The sequence below is a fragment of the Hypomesus nipponensis genome, chromosome 4, assembly GCF_054491055.1.
Source record: "Hypomesus nipponensis isolate SF chromosome 4, ASM5449105v1, whole genome shotgun sequence".
In the NCBI taxonomy this organism is placed as follows: Eukaryota; Metazoa; Chordata; class Actinopteri; order Osmeriformes; family Osmeridae; genus Hypomesus; species Hypomesus nipponensis.
The window spans coordinates 11202814-11224487 of NC_140364.1; the positions used below are offsets into that span (position 1 = coordinate 11202814).

Here is a 21674-nt window from a genome sequence, read left to right on the forward strand (position 1 = left end):
AATTGTAGAGCCAAGCCTCTCCGCCTTGGGTCAATCAGATGACAATCAAGGTCACGATACAGATTAGAGAACCAAACTAAGAACTAAAGGGAAGGATGCGTGAATGATCCGCATGCAGTGAGTAGTAATGAAACAACACAGTGACAGGATGGAAATGGCTGTGGATCTATGGCCTGAATGAGCCAGACTGACAGACACTTGGATTATGGGACAGTTAGGATACCCTCAATGTCTGTTAATGCCATGGTATTAAGACCATCAGTCTAGAGCCTTCTCTCCCATGGGTGAGGGTGTGTGTCTGTGTGTCTGAGTGTCTCTCTGTGCCTGTGTGTGTGTGTGTGTGTGTGTGTGTGTGTGTGTGTGTGTGTGTGTGTGCGTGTGTGTGTGTGTGGATGTGTGACACACTGTCCAGCATCTGTGCCAATGCTGAGTATTAACACAAAGTGTTTTTACTAGCAAATGAACCTGTTTGACCCCATAGCTGGACAAATCAGAAGGGACGAGAAGACCGCTACATCAGTATGTGTGCCAACACACAGCCTGGTATTGGTTTTCATCATGGCAGGACAGGCGGCTATAAGAGACCCAAGCTTCTCTGTGTGTGCATGCGTGTGCACATGAGAGAGGGGATTTAGATTACGCCCCTGCCCCACTTCAATCACTCATGCACACTGGGGATGGAGCTTAGATGGCAGAGATGCAAGCGTGTGTGTGCGCGTGGTTCTGTGCGTGGCGTGATGCTTAGCATGCATGCATTAGCATGTTTGAATGTTTTCATGGGTACAAATCCATGCATGTATATGTGTGTGTGTGTGTGTGTGTGTGTGTGTGTGTGTGTGTGTGAGTGTGTAGGCATGCAGCAGGTGGCTGAGGACTCAAGCTGGGTCCTCTCATCCACTTAAGAGCAGGTCTCATCTGTCTCTGACTCCCCTCTGACTCCACTAAACCTCCTCCCTGCTGAATGCAGCAGGGCTGTGTCCCAATCCTACTCTTCATTCCCTTCACCCTAGAGATCCTTCCCTTCCTTACATCCTCACATGTGGTAAATAAGCAGTTTGTTTGCAACTTCTAGTAGTCGGGAGCCTCTATCGTCTTCTCTATGATTAAAAGAACATGCATGACTCACATGAGGGCTGTGTGTGTGTGTGTGTGGTATGCACACATTAGGACAGCAGACCCGCCCTCCCTAACCTTTGAACCATCTCGGAAGGCTTTCAGCCAATGAGATCCAGCAATTCTTGAGTCCAGAATTAGACCTACTATCACTGGCACAGAGAATGTTCACCATGCAGTAGGGGCATAGAGACTGAGAAAAGAAGAAAAAGAGAGAGGGAATGAAAGAGGGAAAGGCAGGCAGGAGTGAGAACAGAGGGAAAGTAAAACTTAGAGACAACTCGATGGAGAAAAAACTAAATGCAAAACTCTGTCTTTTAGAGGGAGGCAGGGAGAGGAGTGAGAAGCAGTGAGAGAAACAGACAGATGAGACAGACCAAGAGAGATATGTAAAGCAGACAGCGACAGGCAAATCATAGGGATTTGCAGACTTCATTGTTGCTCTATGTCATAGCACTATATCAGTCTTTATCTCTCTTTCGCTCTCTCTCTCTCTCTCTCTCTCTCTCTCTCTCTCTCTCTCTCTCTCTCTCTCTCTCTCACATGCTCTCTTCTTTCCCTTTTTCTGTCTCTCTCTCTATTTCTCTGTTTCTCCCTCCCTCTCTAGTTCCTTTCTTCTTTTGCTTACATTTCCTACACGTCCTTTTCATTTCTTTCCTCCATCTGTCTCCCCCGCTCTTTCCTCCATCTCTGTTTCCCCCACCTCTCCCTCCTTCCCCCGCTCGCCCTCTCTGTGTAAACTAAGGAGACTGGAGGACGTCACACTCAGTAATGGCTTTAGCAGCCCCAGTGGGACAAACCTCAGGAAGGTCTCTCACACACGCGCGCACACACACACGCGCGCACACAAAAACACAGACAGGCAGACAGATGCTCTCATACTTTACCATTCTCCCTGCCGTCTACACCGTCCACATTGCACAATCAAACAAAAATGCTACCCCGAAGAACAGTGAAATTGACGCTGACTGACAAAATCACGGAAAGCCGTCAAACTAGTTGCTCTGTAGCTCTCCAAGGATGTTACAGAGTGGGAGGTCTTCTCGATCCAGGCCCAGGGACATGTTGGCAGCCATGTCTGCTGTCATGACATGGAACATGTATGTAGCTAACTCCTATGGAACCCTGTTTCCTGAACTGTTGAGCCCAGGGTGTTGTTAAAGACATATGTAAACATCTGTCCCCCGCGGTACTCACCGATACAGGCATGTACACGGACGGTCAGCTGGGTGCGTAGAACAACACTGTGCTTTTTCCCTCTGGTCCTGAAGAGAGAGGGGGAGGGAGAACAAGACAAGTTTGAGGGATGAGTGACAAGTTATCAGTACCAGTATACACTGGAGAGCGAGGGAGAGAGAGAACAGGGGAGAGAAAGAAAGACTGGTACATATGTAGGAATGGAAGACCATGCATGTCCTGCACCCTTATACTGATAGCCATCTGAAAACAGGAATAGTGGAATAGACAGAAAAACTGCAGATAGACACAACAAACACACAGACACACCCACACATACAAACACACACACAAGAAGCAGTTCCATCACCAACATACAGACAGCATTCTGACATAGCATAGACAAACAGAGGCCAGATAAGACACGCTATGGTTGACATACATTCCAGACACCCAAACAAAGGGACAGTTGGAGGCTTATCCTGGTATTGGTCATGCAGGGAAGCAGAGCACAATGTTAACTTAATTTGTTTATTTTGATTTGATTAAACAAACTGAAACTCAGAAATTCTGGTCCTGTGTTCATTTCTTTAAATCTTTACCTGTTACCTTATAACAGGTAAAGCAAAAAACATCTGCTGAGGTTGAGCTTTCTATACAAAACAAGGAGCAAAGAGCAAAACTATGTTTTTTACTTTCCTCAGTTGAGGGCTTGGTGGGAGACACGTTTAGATGTAGCTTCTGTGGAAGAAATTGTTTCTCCACTAATGGTGTGACTATCAGTTCAGGGTCTGGGTTTATAAGTATTCCTTGATTTCTCCCACACTTCTCAACTCATTAAAGGCACAAAGTAAACATTTTCATTTATCAACTGACCCTTTCCTTTAAACCATGGCTCTTTCCCTGACCTCAGAGTAAGGGGGTTATAAATGTGGTGCAGAGCTGAGGTATTTGGTGTGATTGGTTTATTCATCTTTGACACTATATAAACATCACTCACCCCACAGCAAGAGAACAGTAGAGGTATATGAAGAACTAATGCCTTATGAGTGCTTCTCAGTTTCCAGGAACCTACAGAGTCATACTATTAATCTCCAGCACCTCATCAAAGACACATTCACAACTCGGGAGAGCGGAATGGCAGGGTTGTTAGAGACAACCAGTTTACCAAGATCGCCCCTGCTTCAGAACACACACCTGTCTCTATTCACCTGTCTTTCACCTTGAAGCATGGGGTCGAAGCCAGTATTGTCTCACGGTGGGCAAGCATGCACACACACACACACACACACACACATACATACAAACGCCACACAATGTGTGATTTGTTTGTGCCGTATACTGATCCAGTTGACGGTTGTAAGCTGTAGACGTAAGACCCTTATGGAAAAGAAAAGGTAGACAGAAGAGAACCAGCTTTCTTCTCCAAACCTCCCTGGAAAGGATGATAGTCCGTCCAAACGGACGGTTCATACTTTCCATGAACTTGTCCTTCCAAGAACTCCATATCCAGCAGCCTGCGACTCCACCATTTTTTTCAGAATGCAGAGAATCAGAGAACGTGTGAGAGAAATGAAGTTGAGAGGACGAGAGACATTACAAAGAGAAAGAGAGACAGAGAGAGAGAGACATACATACACAGAGAGTATGCATTAGCCTCACCCTGTGTCTTCCTGGAAACCCTCCAGTTCATCTCTCTGTTCAGCCAGAGAAGACTCCAGGTCCAGGTAGGTCCCATTGTGAGACAGCTGCAGTGCACAGTCATCAAGCTGAAAGATCAACAGACCGAATGAAAGGCTGATTAAAGGATGGAACAAAGAGTTAAAGAAGGTAAGAGAAAGAATACATATTCGAACAAATTCAAATACAATCTCATAAATCAATATCCGTAAACTTGTGTTTAATGTTGACCCATACAGTAAGATGGTGACAAAAAATATTGGCTTCTGGGTAAATTCTGTTTCTCTCCAGGCCTGGGTATAATGTACATAAACCACCCACAGGATTGACATTGGTTTCTCTACCCTTTCTTTATTCTCTCTCCCTCCTTTTTCACCCCTTGTTTTCTTGTGTCTGCTTCACACCCCTTTTAAAAACAATTTGCGCCTGTAAAAATAAAATGTTTTTACAGGGTGGGTATGTATGAACGCGTGACAGTCTGACAGCAACGGCTGCAGCGTGTTCTGGGGTGCTGTTTTCAGCATTACAGCGCAGTTAAAGGAATTACTCCAGCAGCACTTATGTAGCAATAAAGCCAAAGGAACATGAAACCCAACCCATGGTTACTGAGAAAGAGAAAGAGAGAGAGAGAGAGGGAGAGAGAGAAAGAGAGAGAGAGAGAGAGAGAGAGAGAGAGAGAGAGAGAGAGAGAGAGAGAGAGAAGACAGAGAGAGGGAGGGAGGGAGGGAGGGAGGGAGGGAGGGAGGGAGGGAGGGAGGGAGGGAGGGAGGGAGGGAGGGAGGGAGGGAGGGAGGGAGGGAGGGAGGGAGGGAGGGAGGGAGGGAGGGGAAAAAAATGTAGTCGGCCTATATAGAGAAAGAGTTTAGGATGGAGGCAGGGAAGGAGAGAAAAAGACTTTTGGCTTTAAATTCATATTTATTTTAAGCGGCACATTCAGCCAGCTGTATAAGAAAACGTAACATGCTAACATTATGGTGTAGGAGTGTGTGTGTTCCAGTGCTTTGATCTCATACACTGTGCACTGCTTCACTCTAAAACAACTTTTCACATGTGCTACATGGAATATAACACCTGCAACCCCTGGTGACTAGCATGCCAGAAACTCATTTCAGGAACATATCTACGTAGGTGTTATGTCTCTGTCAGCTTTGACACACTGAGCCATGCAGTGAGAATGAGACGACACTGCTTCTCACACCACCTGTTGACCTGTTAGACTGACACAGCACCACCGACAGTGATACCGTTAACTGCAAGATCGTGACTCACTAACCGATCGGCTTTGAAAAGTAGAGAGGTGAGAAGTAAGGCTTTATTGATGAACGAGGCCCCACTCTCAAATATCTGACCTAGACTACCCATCGGCCCACTCTGGCTCCATCCTATCCCGCCAGTCCAGTCGGGAGCTATGACGACACTCTGGAAGCAGGGCAAACCTACGATCACAAGACAACACTGGCTGACTGCTGCACCCCCCCCCCACCAGCTCGGAAACAAACAGACAGGGGGATGGATGGGCTCACTGCCTATATATAACTTGTCTATATTTGCCTCCTGGTCTTAGCAAGCATAGTTAGGAAGGAGCTAAAGGGTGGGTGTGTCTCCATGGCTGAAAGTATGACTTTGCGTGTGTGTGTGTGTGTGTTAGGGCACAGCTGGGGGAGGGGGGATAACGCTGTGACAATAATTTTGTTGATAGTCTTAGTCGAACGGGAATGTTTCTTGCCGATCACCTTTAGTGCTGATAAATCAAGTATTGAAATCATAATCTCAGAAAATGTTGGAATAACTAGTCGGTCAAAGAAAGAATAATCTGAGAATGCCCTGGTTGTTTTGGCACTGAGGAGGAAAGGAGAGTTTCACTACATTTACATGTAGTCGTTTAGCAGACGCTCTTATCCAGTGCAATTTACAGTGAGTACAGGGTTTCCCAGAGGCAAGTAGGGTGAAGTGCCACAACGTCATTTGGCACAGCCAGGAATCGAACTGGCAACCTTCAGATTACTAACCCAATTCCCTACCTGCTCAGCCACCTGACTCACTAAGGACTACGCGGCTAAGCACTGCTCACTCCTTTCACCGCTGTAGTAGATAAGGGCCATCATTTCATTCAAAACGCAACCAACATCATCTGATTATTATCCTCGCACAAAACCTCAATTCAAAATATGATGCTATTGTGACAAGCTTGTACATCTAAGACTTGTTTCATTTCAGACAACCCCTTATCTTTCTCCCCTTGCTATCTAACTGATCTCAATTAGGTTAACACCTTTCTCCTCTTTACCTACAACATCAGCCACATGTAGCAGTACTCAATCACTGGAAACCAGTAGTAACAGTAAGATCTGAGCCTTGAAACTAAACGTCACAATATCAAGTGTTGCTCCTTCCTCTAGCACTCAAGTGGACAAACAGGAGAATGGCCTAATAACAAAAAAACACTGTCTGTTAGGGTGACCAAACTCTCCCCAAATCCCAGGCTCCTGTCAGGGAAATACCGTAAAGTGGCTAGTATACTTTACACGCGTTTAATCGAGCTCTTCCAGCTTTCAAGAGAAAGAGAGGGAGTAAATGCTTCCATGTTAAAACAACGTGAAGCCTGCTGGCGATGGCGATGGGTTGATTGTTTACAGCACGGTTACGTAAGGAAGACAACAGGTTTTTAGGATTCAGGAAACTCTCCATAGGAACCATAAAGCAGTTCTTTGAAGAACACAGGAGGTGTGTTTTCATTAGTTAATAAGTCCTGGAGGTTGTATTATCGGAAGATACCTTTTGTTAAAGATGTAAAAGACCAAGGGTGGTTTGGATTTTTGTGGGATATAGCCTGTCTTGTGCTTTTACAAACCTCATTGATGTAATTGTGATGGGCAATAACATACCTGCCTATTTAATGAGTAATTTTTAATTGAATCTAGTGATCTTGTTTAATGAATGGTGCCACATCTGAAAAGTAAAGGAAGAGGAGGATGAGGAGGTCAGAGAAACCACGATGAAACTCAAAGAGTAATGAGTTATTATTACAACGCAAGTGAATTGACAGGGAAGCTGCGTTAACTTAAGAGAGCCAAAAAGACATACAGGCCACATTATAAAGTCCTCTAATGTGAACAAAATGACAAACCAAACTGAATATCCCTCGTGTGTCCATGTCTAACTTATAATCATGAACCTTTTTTCTCAGGGAGCAGAATTATTTTTGTGGCTTTGAAAGATGGACTGTGAACGTGAACTGGTTAGAAGTGTAATTTTCCCAACTATCGTAAGTAATCTTTGCAGTGACAGTGAGAATAAATGAATGAGACTGCGCTAGCGTGCACTCCGGCTATACAAACGCCCAGTTGCCCACCTGTCGCTGTGACACAAAAAGTAAGCCGGCTGCCTGTCATGCTAGCCTGGTAATGTCATAAAGATTGACAGCCAGGCCACTTTTAAGCTATGTGGTTGTGTGGCTTAGAGACAACGACGAACTAAAACAAACCTGCGTGTCAACCTAGTGAACGTTTGTTTTGACATATACTGCTCACTATAATGCTATTATTATTAATAATAGTAGCCTAAGTATTGTGCCAAAATATTTTCAGCACAACGTAGTCTTTGCAGGTGGCGCAGTTGGTTTGATAATGTCAGGATAGATTCATACGCTATGGCTTCGTTATAAAGAATGTAAAATAGGGTAAAAAGTTAATGCTACTAGTTCTCTTTCGTAATGACTGGTGTATGAACTGGTGCATGTCATGCATAAACTAGCCTACTGTACCTTGTGAGGTGCTTTGAGAAGCCGGTGGACGCCTGCAATCTGATTGATAAGTGGGATATCTTCTCTAAAAGTATACACCGGGGGTCTTGTCGGCTCCGGGAAATTGGTGCTGTTAAATGGATCGGTGTCATCTAAAAACTGAACCTTGCAAACAAACGTGGCCATGATGTATCCATGCAAGTGGCTCCGTTGAGGGGGAGCCCAGTTTAATAATTAGACCCGTCGCCTAGCGCTCCCCTCCTTGCCCCGGTAACAACAACAAAGCCTGCAGGTTGCCGCGCGCAGATGCTTGTCAGTGCTCTCCGTTGAAAAATCGACTCTCGTGCGAAATTGTCTTTTATAGAGCTGGAGTCGTTAGAATGAAAAAAATAGATAGTCGTTTCTAGTCAGAGAAAATAATATTTCGTTCTTCGGCCTTTTCACTGTTCTGTTCTCGTTGCTGCGTGGCTGCAAAGCAGGTGGCCAATGGCACACGGGCAAGGTGCTTAAAGAGCGAGTGAGATCAGCTCAGCTCGGGACAGCCGGTCTGCAGTCTGAGCTCGAGCAAATGTAATGCCATCCCCTCCTTCTCCCCCTCTGAAATTGGCGCTCCGGAGAGGATGAGTGACTTCGTCCGATAGTAATGCAAATAATGACCTCTTGTGGCGCTATTTATCAATGCATCTGATATGTGAACCTAGATTGTGGACACACTTCACATGCGCTATCTCCCCACCATAAAAAGACGTGCAAGTGGTGTCATGCAAATGTTGCAGGGTAGCCAAACCAATGTAGCCTACAATATACACAAGAAGGTTAATATGGAATATAATTTCTGCACACGACCTCTTGGTTATAGACAGTGGTATGGTACAAGACACGTAGCCTACTGGTCCACGGACCAACATGCGACGTGCCAAAGGTTTGATACAATGGAAGTTTGACTTTTTATTCAAATGGAAAGGCATTTTTCAAATGTGAAAAGTGTCAATGCAATCCGATATTCAGTTTGAATAATTTTGAATACAATCTTAAATGAAAGCTTATTATATTGCATATCATATTGAAAAGGTCATCCTTTGCATTGCCATTTGAATAGAGTCAAACAATCTTCCATATGATACCTGGTGTGATATGAGCAAAACATTATCATATTGAATTATAAATTCTTCTCAAAAACACAAGGGGGCAGTAGACTCCCAATTAAGCATATGACTTGGGGGGGAGCTGGGGTTAGTTGTACTGTTACTGTATTAAACTGCAAATGCTTACTCTTCGACAGGTCTGCAAACGCCTTGCAAGCAGTATTGGTTAACAAACAAATGGTTTTAACAAATCGAGGCGACAAAGCGTTTGCTGATCTGTCGAAGAGTAAACATTCGATTTCTTATATATTACAACAATTAGGTGGGAAGATCCCAAATCAAACACGGCGAATCTGGAGCAGACCCCCTTTTGTCAGAGCAATCAGCTGCACTTGCACTGGTGACGTCACAACATCTCCAAGGCAACATATCAAGCAACTCTTCAAAACAACTCTTTAAAACTTTGTCGAAGCGACAAAGCGTTTGCAAACCTGTGCAAAAACCATATTTTGTTGTTTAGAGATCATCTTCTGTACCAATAAGAACAGCGTATTGGTCCAATTATAATACCAGTATGTAAGAAACATCACTGCATTGCAGGCATTAACAGGCGAAATACCATATTTGTAATTATTCACACTTTACATTTGTGGAAATGCATTAATGATTCTGGACATCTGGAATGTGTGGTATTTTAATTTTGACCAAATTAGAACCAGAATTGTTTTTTATTGCCTTGTAAGTTAACACAAACACATAATTTACTGTAGCAGGAAGGTGTATACAATGAACATAATACGGATCTTAATTAAATTACATTAAAAAGCAGAATGTATGAATAAAATGTAAAAGTCTAATACTAAAGGGCTAAACATATTGTCGCTCCCCTAACTACCCCCGTCATTCACTACAATATCCTAAAGAGCTAAACAATGTAGATATAAAATAGATATAAATATAAAATATAGAATAGGAAATGTTAAAAAGTTACAATATTAAATCGGGCAGCATAGTGCAAAAGGAATTGTGCAACAAGAAAAAAGGACTTACACCTTTGCACTACGGTAGCATCACCTAATCATAACTCTACACATGTGCATGTGGATGCTCTGGTTTAAAATGTGTGAAAGCAAACAAACTCACTCAAACACATTCACAAGCTGTCAATTATTGACAGATAATCACTGTCTTGCTGCTCTAGGATCTAGAGAGGCAGCACAGATTACTATGTGGGGGTGGTAGGACTTCTCAGAAAGCCACAATCACTGCTCTGCACTGTCAGAGAAACAGACAGTAAGTTCACCAGATACAGTACCAGACCTTGTGGAGAGAAGACTGACTAACACAGACGCTATGAGACTGGTACTCCCCAACCCGGGGCTGGATGACAGGATTCCCTCGCATCAGGAGCTGGAGAGGATGGAGAAGGAAGAGGCTGGGGACAGACCCAAGTGGGATAATAAAGCCCAGTACATGCTCACCTGTGTGGGCTTCTGTGTGGGGCTGGGGAACGTCTGGCGTTTCCCCTACCTGTGCCAAAGCCATGGAGGAGGTAAGCACCACTGAGGATACATATTTAACAATGAAGGTTTTTAGTACTTTGGAAAAAGGGATACATATAAAAATCATAACGTTTTGGCAAATGTAATAGATTGGAAGATTTTATTCGGCATTTCAACCAACTATTTTGATGGGTGGATATAACTACGGTGGTAAATGTGTATACGTTTTTAAATCAACAATTTTAAATTAGTCAGATCCACTCAAATCTTCCATGGCATTACAAGGGCAACTAAGCCGTATATCAAAATAAATTTTTATATTATGAGAAGTACATCTCCAAGGCTGGAGAAGCAATGGGAGTGCCTTGATAATGCCACACTATAAAATCCCAAAGTGTAATTGTGTGTTCAATATTACCACTTTAGATCATTAAGGTTAAACATTAACGTTCGTATATGTGAATTGTATCGTTTGACCAGGGTACAAAGTTCCCTGACGTTTATATACAAGGTTTTTGGTGATTGCACTTCTACTCAGACTATTTTTCCACAGTGATGAATTGTGTACTCGAGATACTATGAGTTCCATGTGTTGTCTGTGAATGACCAAAAGGGGTCAGCAGAATCAGAATCAGCAGGGATTTTATTCGCCATGAATGTTCGCACAAACAAGGAATTTACTTTGGCTGGGAGGTGCATACATTAAACATATAGGAATATTGAAACTTAAATATGTGGACTAACTATACAAAAGGAGCAAAGTCTAGCTAATACTAAAGGGGTCTAGCTAATACTAAGGGGAATGAAAAATAAAAAATAAAATATAAGCAGCCATAATTTACAATCTAACCTAAAAAAACAGATAGTGCAAGAGAACGATACAATAGTGCATATTGCAATGTGCATGGTGTCATTGTGCAGCTTGTGATTTAAAGTCAGTGTGAGTCCTTGGCCTTATTAAAGTGGCCAACAGCGGAATGTGTTAGCAGAATGACTATTTCCATCAGAATTAGTCAGATTGATTAGATCTGGATCTTTTTTAATTGTTTTTGTATGGGCCAGTAGTCTGACTGGAAAGTATTGATTACTGTCAAGTAATAAAATATTAAATTATTTAAAGACACAAACAAACTTTGTGGCCATATAGCAAAATAGTGCTTCCCAAAATTTCAAATCAGCTGCTCACTCAACCCCCTTTTCAAAAATTGTTAGAGAACCATAAAGGATTTTGATTGTTTGCAACTGAGGACTGTGAATGGTATATGCGGTTAACAATCTAGGACCATTAAATTAAGTAAGTAAATATGCGTCCTATATTGACCTCCCGTGGGTTTACCTCACCTCATCAACATAAACATGATCAAGGGTGTGCCCACATTCAATGTAAATATTCCCTACTTAACGTTTGGGAATGAAGAATTTATGGCACATGAATTTACTTACAGCAAATCTTTCAGATTAATGATACACAAGATACTGTTTTCAAATGTGGCTGGGAAAGCTGTTTTTTACAACCTGAAGATACGGCTGTTAAATATAATTTTCGACATAAATGGTAGGTGGGACAGATTTTACATTTTCAAGAAGTTACCTAAGCCCCTGGTGGCCTCTCTAAGTGATAACTTATTAAGACAAGCTTGGTCAAAACTCCTCCCAGCCCCCCCCCCCCCCTCCCACACACACAAACATATACTCGCATGCACCCTTTCGGTATTTAACCTGGCCTTCCTCAGATTCCTTTATCAGCTGCTTGGTAGTTACACAGAGAAACCCTCTGTACTAGAGTGGACTTTCAACTTGAACTGTTTCCTTCTCCCCAAACATGTGTTGACTGATAAGAACACTGTTGTGGGAGGAAAACACCCAATACTTAACAAGTTGATAAGAAGCTAATTTAGGAACAATACTTAGATTCCTATCTACATTTTTAAGAAACACTATTCCTCTGCTGATTAACATTTAATTTATTTTTTTGCTATTGAAGCTGGAAATGTTTGCTATTTAAAGCTGTTTAAAAGTATTTGACAAATATGCAATGTTATTATATCACAAGAGGCAACGTTACTTTACATCCAAATCCCTATATGCATCATCATACAGCACTCATTTTAGTTGACATAGTGCTTCAGCAACATGTACAGTAACAGTAAATCATTTAACTCTTAAGAACGGGGACATAAGTTTTCAATTACACTGAAGGTGGTTTACGAATTTCAACAACTGTAGTCATGGAAAACACAACTGAGTTATCTTTAATAGGTGTTAGCAAACACTACAGTACCTCTCATAGGCACTTCCTATTGTTCATCCCAATCCTATCCTATTATCAGGAGCGTTCATGATCCCGTTCCTGATCCTGGTGGTTCTGGAGGGAATACCTCTGCTGTACCTGGAGTTTGCTATTGGCCAGCGCCTCAGAAAGGGCAGTGTGGGGGTCTGGACGGCTATCAACCCTTATCTGGGTGGCGTTGGTGAGACCATGGCTAATCTAAACACACAGTACCATTACCAGACCATTACCTACTGATTTATATTGTTCTACTGGGCACCAAGAAGTAACTGTGTGTGGATCTTATATTGTTCCTTTCAGGTATTGCCTCTATGCTGGTCTCCTTCTTGGTGGGCATGTACTACAACACCATCATTGCCTGGGTGATGTGGTACTTCTTCAACTCTTTTCAGAGCCCTTTGCCTTGGAGCCAATGCCCTGTCAATGCCAACCTATCGGGCAAGTTTTGATTTCTCTCCGGAAACATCCCCTATAAAAATAGATTTCATCCGCTGACAGTGTATTCACACTACCAACAAGTCCCAGCATTAAATAAAAAAATGTGATATTTGATTCAACCCGCTTACATTCCGGTTGTCTTCCCCTGCAGACGTGGTGTCCGAGTGCAAGCGAAGTTCCCCAGTGGACTACTTCTGGTACAGGGAGACGCTGAACTCGTCCACAGCCATAGACGAGTCTGGAGGACTGCAGTGGTGGATGGTTCTGTGCCTGGTCTGCGCATGGACTCTGCTGTACGTCTGCTGCATCAGGGGGATTGAGACAACAGGCAAGGTGGGATACCTTGTTTGCAAGGCAGTCAGTGAGCCTGCTCGTTTTTTATTTTCCCTTCTGAAAAACCAAGGTCGTATTCTAAAGGATTAGAAATGTTTGCTTTTTCTCAAGGCTGTGTATATCACCTCCACGTTGCCCTACGTAGTCCTCACCATCTTCCTGATCAGAGGGCTGACTCTCAAAGGCTCCGTGGATGGAATCAAGTTTCTCTTCACCCCGGATGTAAGTGTTTGACTCAATTTCTTGTTCCCATGTACAGTATTACCACAATGCATTTTGATGACCAAGGCCATCAAGCAAACAAGTCGAGCATTGGTGTTCTTGTCCATAGCTGGATGAACTGATCAACCCATCTACATGGCTGGATGCAGGAGCCCAGGTCTTCTATTCCTTCTCCTTGGCCTTCGGAGGACTTATCTCCTTTTCCAGCTACAACTCTATACAGTATGTATCGACAGGGTGCACAAAAAGGATCATTTACACAGACCGAGCATCTTGTCTGGAGGATGACGTCAAGACGTTGAATTTCTTATCGATAGTTTTACTAAAAGTAAATAGTAAATGGATTGCATTTCTATAGTGCGTTTTTTAAAATCTTAGCGGCACTCAAAGTGCTTCACAATTTACATCTCATTCACCCATTCATACTCACACTCACACATACCTGCCGTGCCAGGCGCCGCTCTGCCCATCAGGAGCAACTTGGGGTTCAGAGTCTTGCTCAAGGATACTTCGGCACATGGCCTGGGAGGAGTCGGGGATCAAACCACCAACCTTGCGATTAACAGACGACCCTCTTTACCCCCTGAGCCACAGCCCCCCCAAAAGTGTTGAGCTGTTGTTGTTCTCTTCTTCGATTTCTCCAGCAACAACTGTGAGCAGGACGCCGTCATCATCGCCATCATAAATGGCTTCACCTCCGTGTACGCTGCCACTGTCATCTACTCCATCATCGGCTTCAGGGCCACCGAGAGATTTGACGAATGTCTTGAAGGGTGCGTGTTCTCCACTAACTTATAGTTTGTAGCTTTCACCAAGGAAAAGCAGGTCTAATTTTGGTTTAATGCAGTGATAATGTAGGTTGCATTTTTCATGTTTTTCTTTCCCTAGAAACATCCTGGCACTGATCAATGCTTTTAATCTACCTGAGGGCAACATTACAGATGTTAACTATGAGGACATGCTACAAAGCTTTAACAGCACTTTCCCAGAGACTATTCAGGGTCTGAATCTTAAGACCTGTGATCTGAATACTTTCCTCAGTGATGTATGTTTTTCAACTCTATATTAACAGCCACAATTTAGTTTCCTTAAAAATGAAAAGAGTATCCTCTAAAACAGAGGGCACATGTTTTAGTTTTAACATCCCAAATGATGCAGTTTTTGTTGAATTTATGTTTTCTGCAGGGTGTTGAAGGAACAGGTCTGGCCTTCATCGTGTTTACAGAGGCTATCACCAAGATGCCTGTGGCTCCTCTCTGGTCTGTTCTCTTCTTCATCATGCTCTTCTGCCTGGGGCTGTCCACCATGTTTGGCAGTATAGAGGGGACGGTTGTTCCACTGCAAGATCTCAACATCTTCCCCAAGCGCTGGCCCAAAGAGGCACTCACTGGTAACTAAATCAACAGTTACTTTCATTGCAGGTATTTTGGTGATGAGAGTACAAAACAATCTCATGCATGTTCTAATGTTTTTGTTTTTTTCAGGTATTGTTTGCCTGGTTTCTTTCACCATTGCTCTCATTTTTGCCCAGCAATCTGGTAACTACTGGCTAGCTCTGTTTGACAGCTTCGCTGGCTCTATCCCTCTCCTGGTCATTGCCTTCTGTGAGATGATGGCTGTAGCTTATATCTATGGCATTGACAGGTTGGTGATATGGGTTGTTGGAGATGTAGCCCATTTGTGGGATCTCTCCCCTTTGGATAAAAGGGTCTACCAAATGAGTCAATGTCAATTTCAAACCAAGGATTGATTGTCAACAATATGTATTACTTGTAATCCTTTACAGGTTTAATGATGACATCAAGTTCATGATTGGGCACAAACCCAACATCTTCTGGCAGGTCACTTGGAGGGTCGTCAGTCCTCTTATCGTCTTTGTTATATTTGTGTTCTACTTTGTCACTAAAGTCAACTCCACACTCACCTACATTGCTTGGGATCCTAACTCGGTATGTATAAAGGAAAACATTTATTCTACTGGACCACCTTGAAGATTAACTGCCATTGATCTAGCTAGTCCTTGTTGCCCATACTTCTGGTGTTTTATGACTCTAGGTGAACTTCCCTCTGTTGGAGACATTGCAGTATCCTGGTTGGATCTACGTCATTATCTTTCTCCTGGCTGGAATTCCAAGTCTGGTGGTCCCTGGTGTGGCAGTATACAAACTTATTCGAAAATTCTGCTGCAAGAAGGACATATATACAACCAAAGTTGACACCATATCTGCAGCAGTGGACATGCAGGACAAAAGGGCATAGAAAATGACAGCAACACCATTAAACAAGACTAAAAAGTGTTGAGCAGGTGGTGCATGGATGATAAGTCTTGTCTTGTGATGTGGCTAAGGCACGTTTAACTAACATGCTTAACTTTGTTCCTAAAATGTGGCATATCAACGACAAAATGTGTACAACCTTGTTAATTCTGGCACAATGGATGGACCATTTGACATTTATTTATCAAATCTCTTCAAATCTCTGCATGTCAATACTTTACACTAGATCACACTAGATTATCTAATTGTTTTTCCTTCTGTAAGTATACCAACCAAATATATTAAAGGATTGACTGAGAAGAGGAACTCAATCAGGGATGTAGGGACCATATAAACAACATACGGCAGACTCTTCACCATTTCATGATCATAAAATTGCTGAGAATCTTTTATACTATATATATATATGGCTATATAATAACTAGGGGTGTAACAATACACTCAGCTTACAATTCAATACGTATCACGATACTGGGTGTACAATACAATACGTATCATAATATTTTGAACAACATTTTTGATTATACTGAAATTCACTTAACAGATTTATTTCCAAACATCAAACATTTTCAATAATACTTTGTTGTACATACAATTTATTTAACTACGTTCAAACGATTTCTGTGAATGCAATGAATGCACGCATGACGCAGGTGCAGAGTAGGTTGCATGCTGGTAGCTCAACCAATAGGATCAAACGGACATCGTATTGTAAAAATATTGCCATAACTACGATGCATATTGTAAAAATGTTGTATTACGATATGTTGTTCCATGATATATTGTTACACCCCTAATAAGAACACATATATGTTTCCAGTACTGTTATGTAGCTTTCATGCATGAGGACTGTAAGTTAATAAAACATACCAAGTAAGTGCATAAACTAAGTCAGTGTTCTGTTAATAATTGCATTAGGAGGGAACACTGATAAGATTTATAGCCTGAGGCTGCTACAGTCCACCATGACAATGCATGTTTGGTAGCACAGCTCCTCACCAGCACTTTGACAATCTGACACACCAAGTACTGTGTCGCTGTCTAAAGTCAAGTCCAGTCAAGTGGCATGTATTGTAATTTCAATCATAAAGTTGTTTGTCTCACTTTTCAAGGTTATAATCACTTTCCAAATGACAACTGTATGAAATTATATTTGATGGTTAGTGCATAAAATATTGTTCTCAAGAGTGGGTAATGTCTGCCAGGGTTCATGTTAAGAGTTGGAAAAATAATGTGTCACTGTGCTGGTAAATCACATTGCCATATCTTAACAGTTGGCTGTGATTTAAGCTTGCTTAAGATCCTGGTAGAATTATCCTAACCCTACAGACTCAATGCCTTTGAGACATTCTCAGGACAGTATGCTGACAGACAATTTCCCAACACGTGCTGTCAATGATTACAAGGAGATATCAATTCGTGAAGTGCATTACGTGTACTTTTAAGAGACATGACAAATTAATTCATCCCCACCATGTCTCTAAAGGAATGGAACACATGATATATCAACTATTATCAAGATGGCTGCACCTTTTGTTGGTGTAAAACTGCTGATAAAACATAATGCCTGACAGCCTTGGATGGGTCTACAGATAAGTCCAAGTTAAGGTGCAAAGGTCATCCGGCCTTTAAAAATGATCCTTGAAAGGAACACCCCCCCAAGGGAGTGAAGTATACAAGCAGAGCTCACTCCCATGGGAATCAGTCACAGTGAGTGGGCAGAGAACAGCTGCTTGTTTCTTCTTTGAAGACTTAGATAAGATTGTAATCTTGCGGGTGAGAACTGAGGAGAGAAACCTGCTAGAGAATCAGCTAGTTGTATCACACCTTGGGGAATATTGAGACACACAGCCAGACACTATGAGACTGAAGCTACCCAACCCGGGTCTGGATGACAGGATTCCCTCGCATCAGGAGCTGGAGAGGATGGAGAAGGAAGAGGCTGGGGACAGACCCAAGTGGGATAATAAAACCCAGTACATGCTCACCTGCGTGGGCTTCTGTGTGGGACTGGGGAACGTCTGGCGTTTCCCCTACCTGTGCCAAAGCCATGGAGGAGGTAAGCTGGGGTTGGGGAGACAGGATGACTTTTAGATAGACCCAATGATCCACAATTAGTAAAAATCATAGCAAAAAAAAATGGGAATGCAATTTTTTTTCAAGCAGGGTAGCAGGTGGACAGGTTTATTTTGACAATCAGTAAATCAAATGCTGTGCTTTTGATATCTGTGGCTGTTGCAGAACTGTAATAAACATGACCAATCATTGTGTTTGGATTGAATACAATGTTTTGATGGGCTACTTGCCTGTTTTCCTCAAGACAGTAGTCAGCTAACCTGTTCATGTGAGTGGCTTTGAAGGTAGAGATGGGATATTTTGGATTGGATATTTTCAAATTCAAGCCAAAATTGCTAGTTTAGCAAAATACAATATTTGTTCAGAATGTTGATAAAATGTCACTTGGGCTGTTACCGGGGTCACATGGCTGAGCGGTTAAGGAATCGGGCTATTAATGCAAAATTACGTTGTGTCCTTGGGCAAGGCACTTCCCACTACTTGCCTCGGGAGACATGGCCCTGTACTTACTGTAAGTCACTCTGAATAAGAGTGTCTGCTAAACGACTAAATGTACTATCCTATTACCAGGAGCGTTCATGATCCCATTCCTGATCCTGCTGGTTCTGGAGGGAATACCTCTGCTGCACTTGGAGTTTGCTATTGGCCAGCGCCTCAGGAAGGGCAGTGTGGGGGTCTGGAGTTCCATCAATCCCTACTTAACTGGTGTTGGTGTGTTTGGATATTTTTTCAATTTAAATAATTCTGGTGGAGGCGTAATATTCCTATATCTATTCTGTTTGACCACTTGAAAATGTATTTATTTGAGACAGGTATTGCATCATTGCTGGTCTCCTTCTTGGTGGGCATGTACTACAACACCATCATGGCCTGGATCATGTGGTACCTGTTTAACTCTTTCCAGGATCCACTGCCATGGAGCCAGTGCCCCCTAAACGCCAACAAGACAGGTAATGTACATCATAAGAGGTTCTAAAAGCTAATAATAGGGAGTCAGGTGGCTGAGCGGTGAGGGATGTGCCAAGTTATGTTGTGTCTTTAGGCAAGGCACTTCACCCTACTTGCCTCGGGGGGAATGTCCCTGTACTTACTGTAAGTCACAGGATAAGAGTGTCTACTAAGAGTGTCTACTAAATGTAAATGTAATACTAATGACTGGTTTCAGTTGCCAATCATGTTCTCTTCTTGTAAATATTATAGTTATTTACCAACAATGAAACTCAAGACATATTCTTTAGATGAAAATGATCTCATTGTGTAGGCTCTTCATGTGCTACTGCATGCAGCCCTTGCCTTACACTGCCTCTCTGTTGTCTCCTGAAGGTCTGGTGTCTGAGTGTGAGCGTAGCACCACGGTGGACTACTTCTGGTACAGAGAGACGCTGAACACGTCCACAGCTATAGACGAGTCTGGAGGACTGCAGTGGTGGATGGTTCTAGCTCTGGTCTCTGCGTGGACTCTTCTTTATGTTTGCTGCATCAGGGGGATTGAGACCACAGGCAAGGTAGACACTTTGTGCTCTTCCTCTGGGGGGGGGGGGAGAAACTGCAGTCAAATAAGGTGATTTTCTAGAATATCTTTAAAATAACCACTTGTTTCCCTCATCTTCCCCTGCAGGCTGTGTACATTACTTCCACTCTTCCCTATCTGGTCCTCACAATCTTCTTGATTAGAGGCTTGACTCTTAAGGGATCTACTAGTGGAATCATTTTTCTCTTCACACCCGATGTAAGTGCATCCCATCCAAATGGTCCATCAAAGCATTCACACGTTTTTCTTGATGAACACGAGCTAGCTGATGCCTTTCCTGCAGGTGAATGAGTTGATGAATCCATCCACTTGGCTGGACGCAGGTGCCCAGGTGTTCTATTCCTTCTCGTTGGCTTTTGGAGGTCTCATCTCTTTCTCCAGCTACAACTCAATACAGTAAGATACTGCTCAAAATAGCCCCACAGAAACATTGCTCGTTATGAAGTTCAAATCATCCCTAAATGTCTCAATTGAACTACTTCCTGTTTATACAGCAACAACTGTGAGCAAGATGCAATCATCATCTCTATCATCAACGGGGCAACATCAGTGTATTCAGCCACGGTGATCTACTCTATCATTGGCTTCCGGGCTACAGAGAAATATGATGACTGTATGGAGGGGTTGGTACCTTTTCCTTTTTCTAGACACAAACATAATTCAAATTTAACAGACATGAAAATACGTGGATTGATATGAGTAGGTCAATAATTAGAAATGTAAAGTACACCAAGACATTTAAATTGTCCAAATACTCTTCCGTGGAAAACTGACTCAATCTTTCTGGTCATAGACTGATCCCATTTTCTGTTCTCTTTGCAGGAACATCCTGGCACTGACAAATGCATTTGACCTTGCTGAGAACAACATCACAGTTGACAGCTATGATACATCCCTTGCTCTGCTCAACGCCACCTCACCTGACATCATTCAAGGTCTGGGGTTGAGTATCTGCGACTTGCAAACGTTCCTCAGCCAGGTATGAAAGTCACAGTGTCATGACCAAACAGCATTTCTGTGTTTGGAGAACAGTTTAAGCTGATGCTGAGTGTTTTGGCCATGCAGGGTGTTGAAGGAACAGGTCTGGCCTTCATCGTGTTCACGGAGGCCATCACCAAGATGCCTGTGTCTCCTCTGTGGGCCATCCTCTTCTTCGTCATGCTCTTCTGCCTGGGGCTGTCCACCATGTTTGGGAACATTGAAGGAGTGGTGGTGCCGCTTCAAGATCTCAATATTTTGCCCAAAACGTGGCCAAAAGAGATTTTTACAGGTTAGAAGAACATGTCTAAAAGTTGATAAATGTTATTTATTTTGCTGGACCATATAAATAATTGCAACCATTTTCTTTAAGAATTTAAGAAATACATTTTTTTTTTTTAGGTCTGACATGTGCCGTCTCTTTTGCCGTGGGCCTCATATTTGCCCAGGGATCTGGCAACTATTGGCTGGCTCTGTTTGACAGCTTTGCAGGCTCGATTCCACTTCTGGTCATTGCCTTCTGTGAGATGGTGTCTGTCATTTACATATATGGGGTGGACAGGTGAGTTACAGTCAGGCCAAGGGGGTAACGATGGAAAAACACAATATCAACAGAACAAGGGCCCTTTATCTCACCAATAAAAGCTAGAGTCCAGGTTTTTAGTCTGTCTTCTCAATGTTATCTCTGAAAGCAGGAAGTACAGCGCACACTGCTGACGCCATCCGGCTCGTCTGTTTCCACAGGTTTAACGAGGACATTGAGTTTATGATTGGGCACAAACCCAACCTCTTCTGGCAGGTCACTTGGAGGGTCATCAGTCCCCTGATCATGCTGGTCATCTTTATATTCTACTTAGTCACTCAAATCTCCAAGACTCTGACTTACCTTGTCTGGGACCAAGAAGCGGTAAGACACAAATTTCAAAGAGAAAGTTGAATGTTTTTTCACTGTACAGCAAGTTTTGAATTGTTAGACCAAATATGAAACAATCCATGGAATTACATGTTTTTTACTCTAACCGCAAACTCCAGAAGGGAGAATAGAGTCGGACTATTTTGAATGCCATAACTCAGTTGTAAATATTTTTTATCTTGTCTTTTACTTAGGCGGAATTTCCCACCCTGGTACCGCGGCCATTCCCTGACTGGATTTACGTCATTATCTTCATCCTGGCCGGTATACCCAGCCTGGCAATCCCAGGGGTGGCCCTCTTTAAGCTCATCCAGAACCG

At 42.8% G+C, this 21674-nt stretch overlaps 3 protein-coding genes across 3 annotated transcripts in view; 2 read left to right on the forward strand and 1 right to left on the reverse strand.

The window, feature by feature from the left end:
• The window catches only part of fhod3a (formin homology 2 domain containing 3a), a 39743-nt gene extending 31469 nt beyond the window's left edge, over window positions 1-8274 (reverse strand). Inside the window, 3 exon segments of the mRNA XM_084696495.1 lie at window positions 2311-2378; window positions 3952-4058; window positions 7733-8274. Coding sequence (XP_084552621.1) covers window positions 2311-2378; window positions 3952-4058; window positions 7733-7897 — 340 coding nt within the window. The 5' untranslated portion in view covers window positions 7898-8274.
• Window positions 8275-10141: 1867 nt separating this feature from the next.
• Window positions 10142-16701, forward strand: slc6a19a.2 (solute carrier family 6 member 19a, tandem duplicate 2). Its single transcript, XM_084695433.1, has 12 exons — window positions 10142-10348; window positions 12629-12769; window positions 12889-13026; window positions 13178-13359; window positions 13471-13581; window positions 13691-13803; window positions 14226-14354; window positions 14470-14626; window positions 14767-14971; window positions 15066-15225; window positions 15368-15530; window positions 15637-16701. Exons 1-12 carry the CDS (start codon window positions 10150-10152, stop codon window positions 15838-15840), a joined length of 1902 nt encoding a protein of 633 aa, XP_084551559.1. The 5' UTR covers window positions 10142-10149; the 3' UTR covers window positions 15841-16701.
• A 1016-nt stretch (window positions 16702-17717) lies between these two features.
• LOC146295556 (sodium-dependent neutral amino acid transporter B(0)AT1-like) lies at window positions 17718-21008 on the forward strand. The gene is made up of 10 exons (XM_084695436.1): window positions 17718-17916; window positions 18504-18644; window positions 18746-18883; window positions 19257-19438; window positions 19552-19662; window positions 19748-19860; window positions 19959-20087; window positions 20287-20443; window positions 20530-20734; window positions 20845-21008. The coding sequence occupies exons 1-10, from the start codon at window positions 17718-17720 to the stop codon at window positions 21006-21008; spliced, it is 1539 nt and encodes a 512-aa protein (XP_084551562.1).
• The last annotated feature ends 666 nt before the right edge of the window (window positions 21009-21674 follow it).

What these genes read in the sequence shown, in the direction of transcription:
- slc6a19a.2 (XM_084695433.1), top strand. Translation starts at nt 10,150, where the DNA reads ATGAGACTGGTACTCCCCAACCCGGGGCTGGATGACAGGATTCCCTCG. An exon ending in TGTCAATGCCAACCTATCGG is followed by an intron (nt 13,027 to 13,177) that starts GCAAGTTTTGAT and finishes CTTCCCCTGCAG; the next exon opens with ACGTGGTGTCCGAGTGCAAG. An exon ending in TTTGACGAATGTCTTGAAGG is followed by an intron (nt 14,355 to 14,469) that starts GTGCGTGTTCTC and finishes TTCTTTCCCTAG; the next exon opens with AAACATCCTGGCACTGATCA.
- LOC146295556 (XM_084695436.1), top strand. Translation starts at nt 17,718, where the DNA reads ATGAGACTGAAGCTACCCAACCCGGGTCTGGATGACAGGATTCCCTCG. An exon ending in CCTAAACGCCAACAAGACAG is followed by an intron (nt 18,884 to 19,256) that starts GTAATGTACATC and finishes TGTCTCCTGAAG; the next exon opens with GTCTGGTGTCTGAGTGTGAG. An exon ending in TTTTTCTCTTCACACCCGAT is followed by an intron (nt 19,663 to 19,747) that starts GTAAGTGCATCC and finishes CCTTTCCTGCAG; the next exon opens with GTGAATGAGTTGATGAATCC.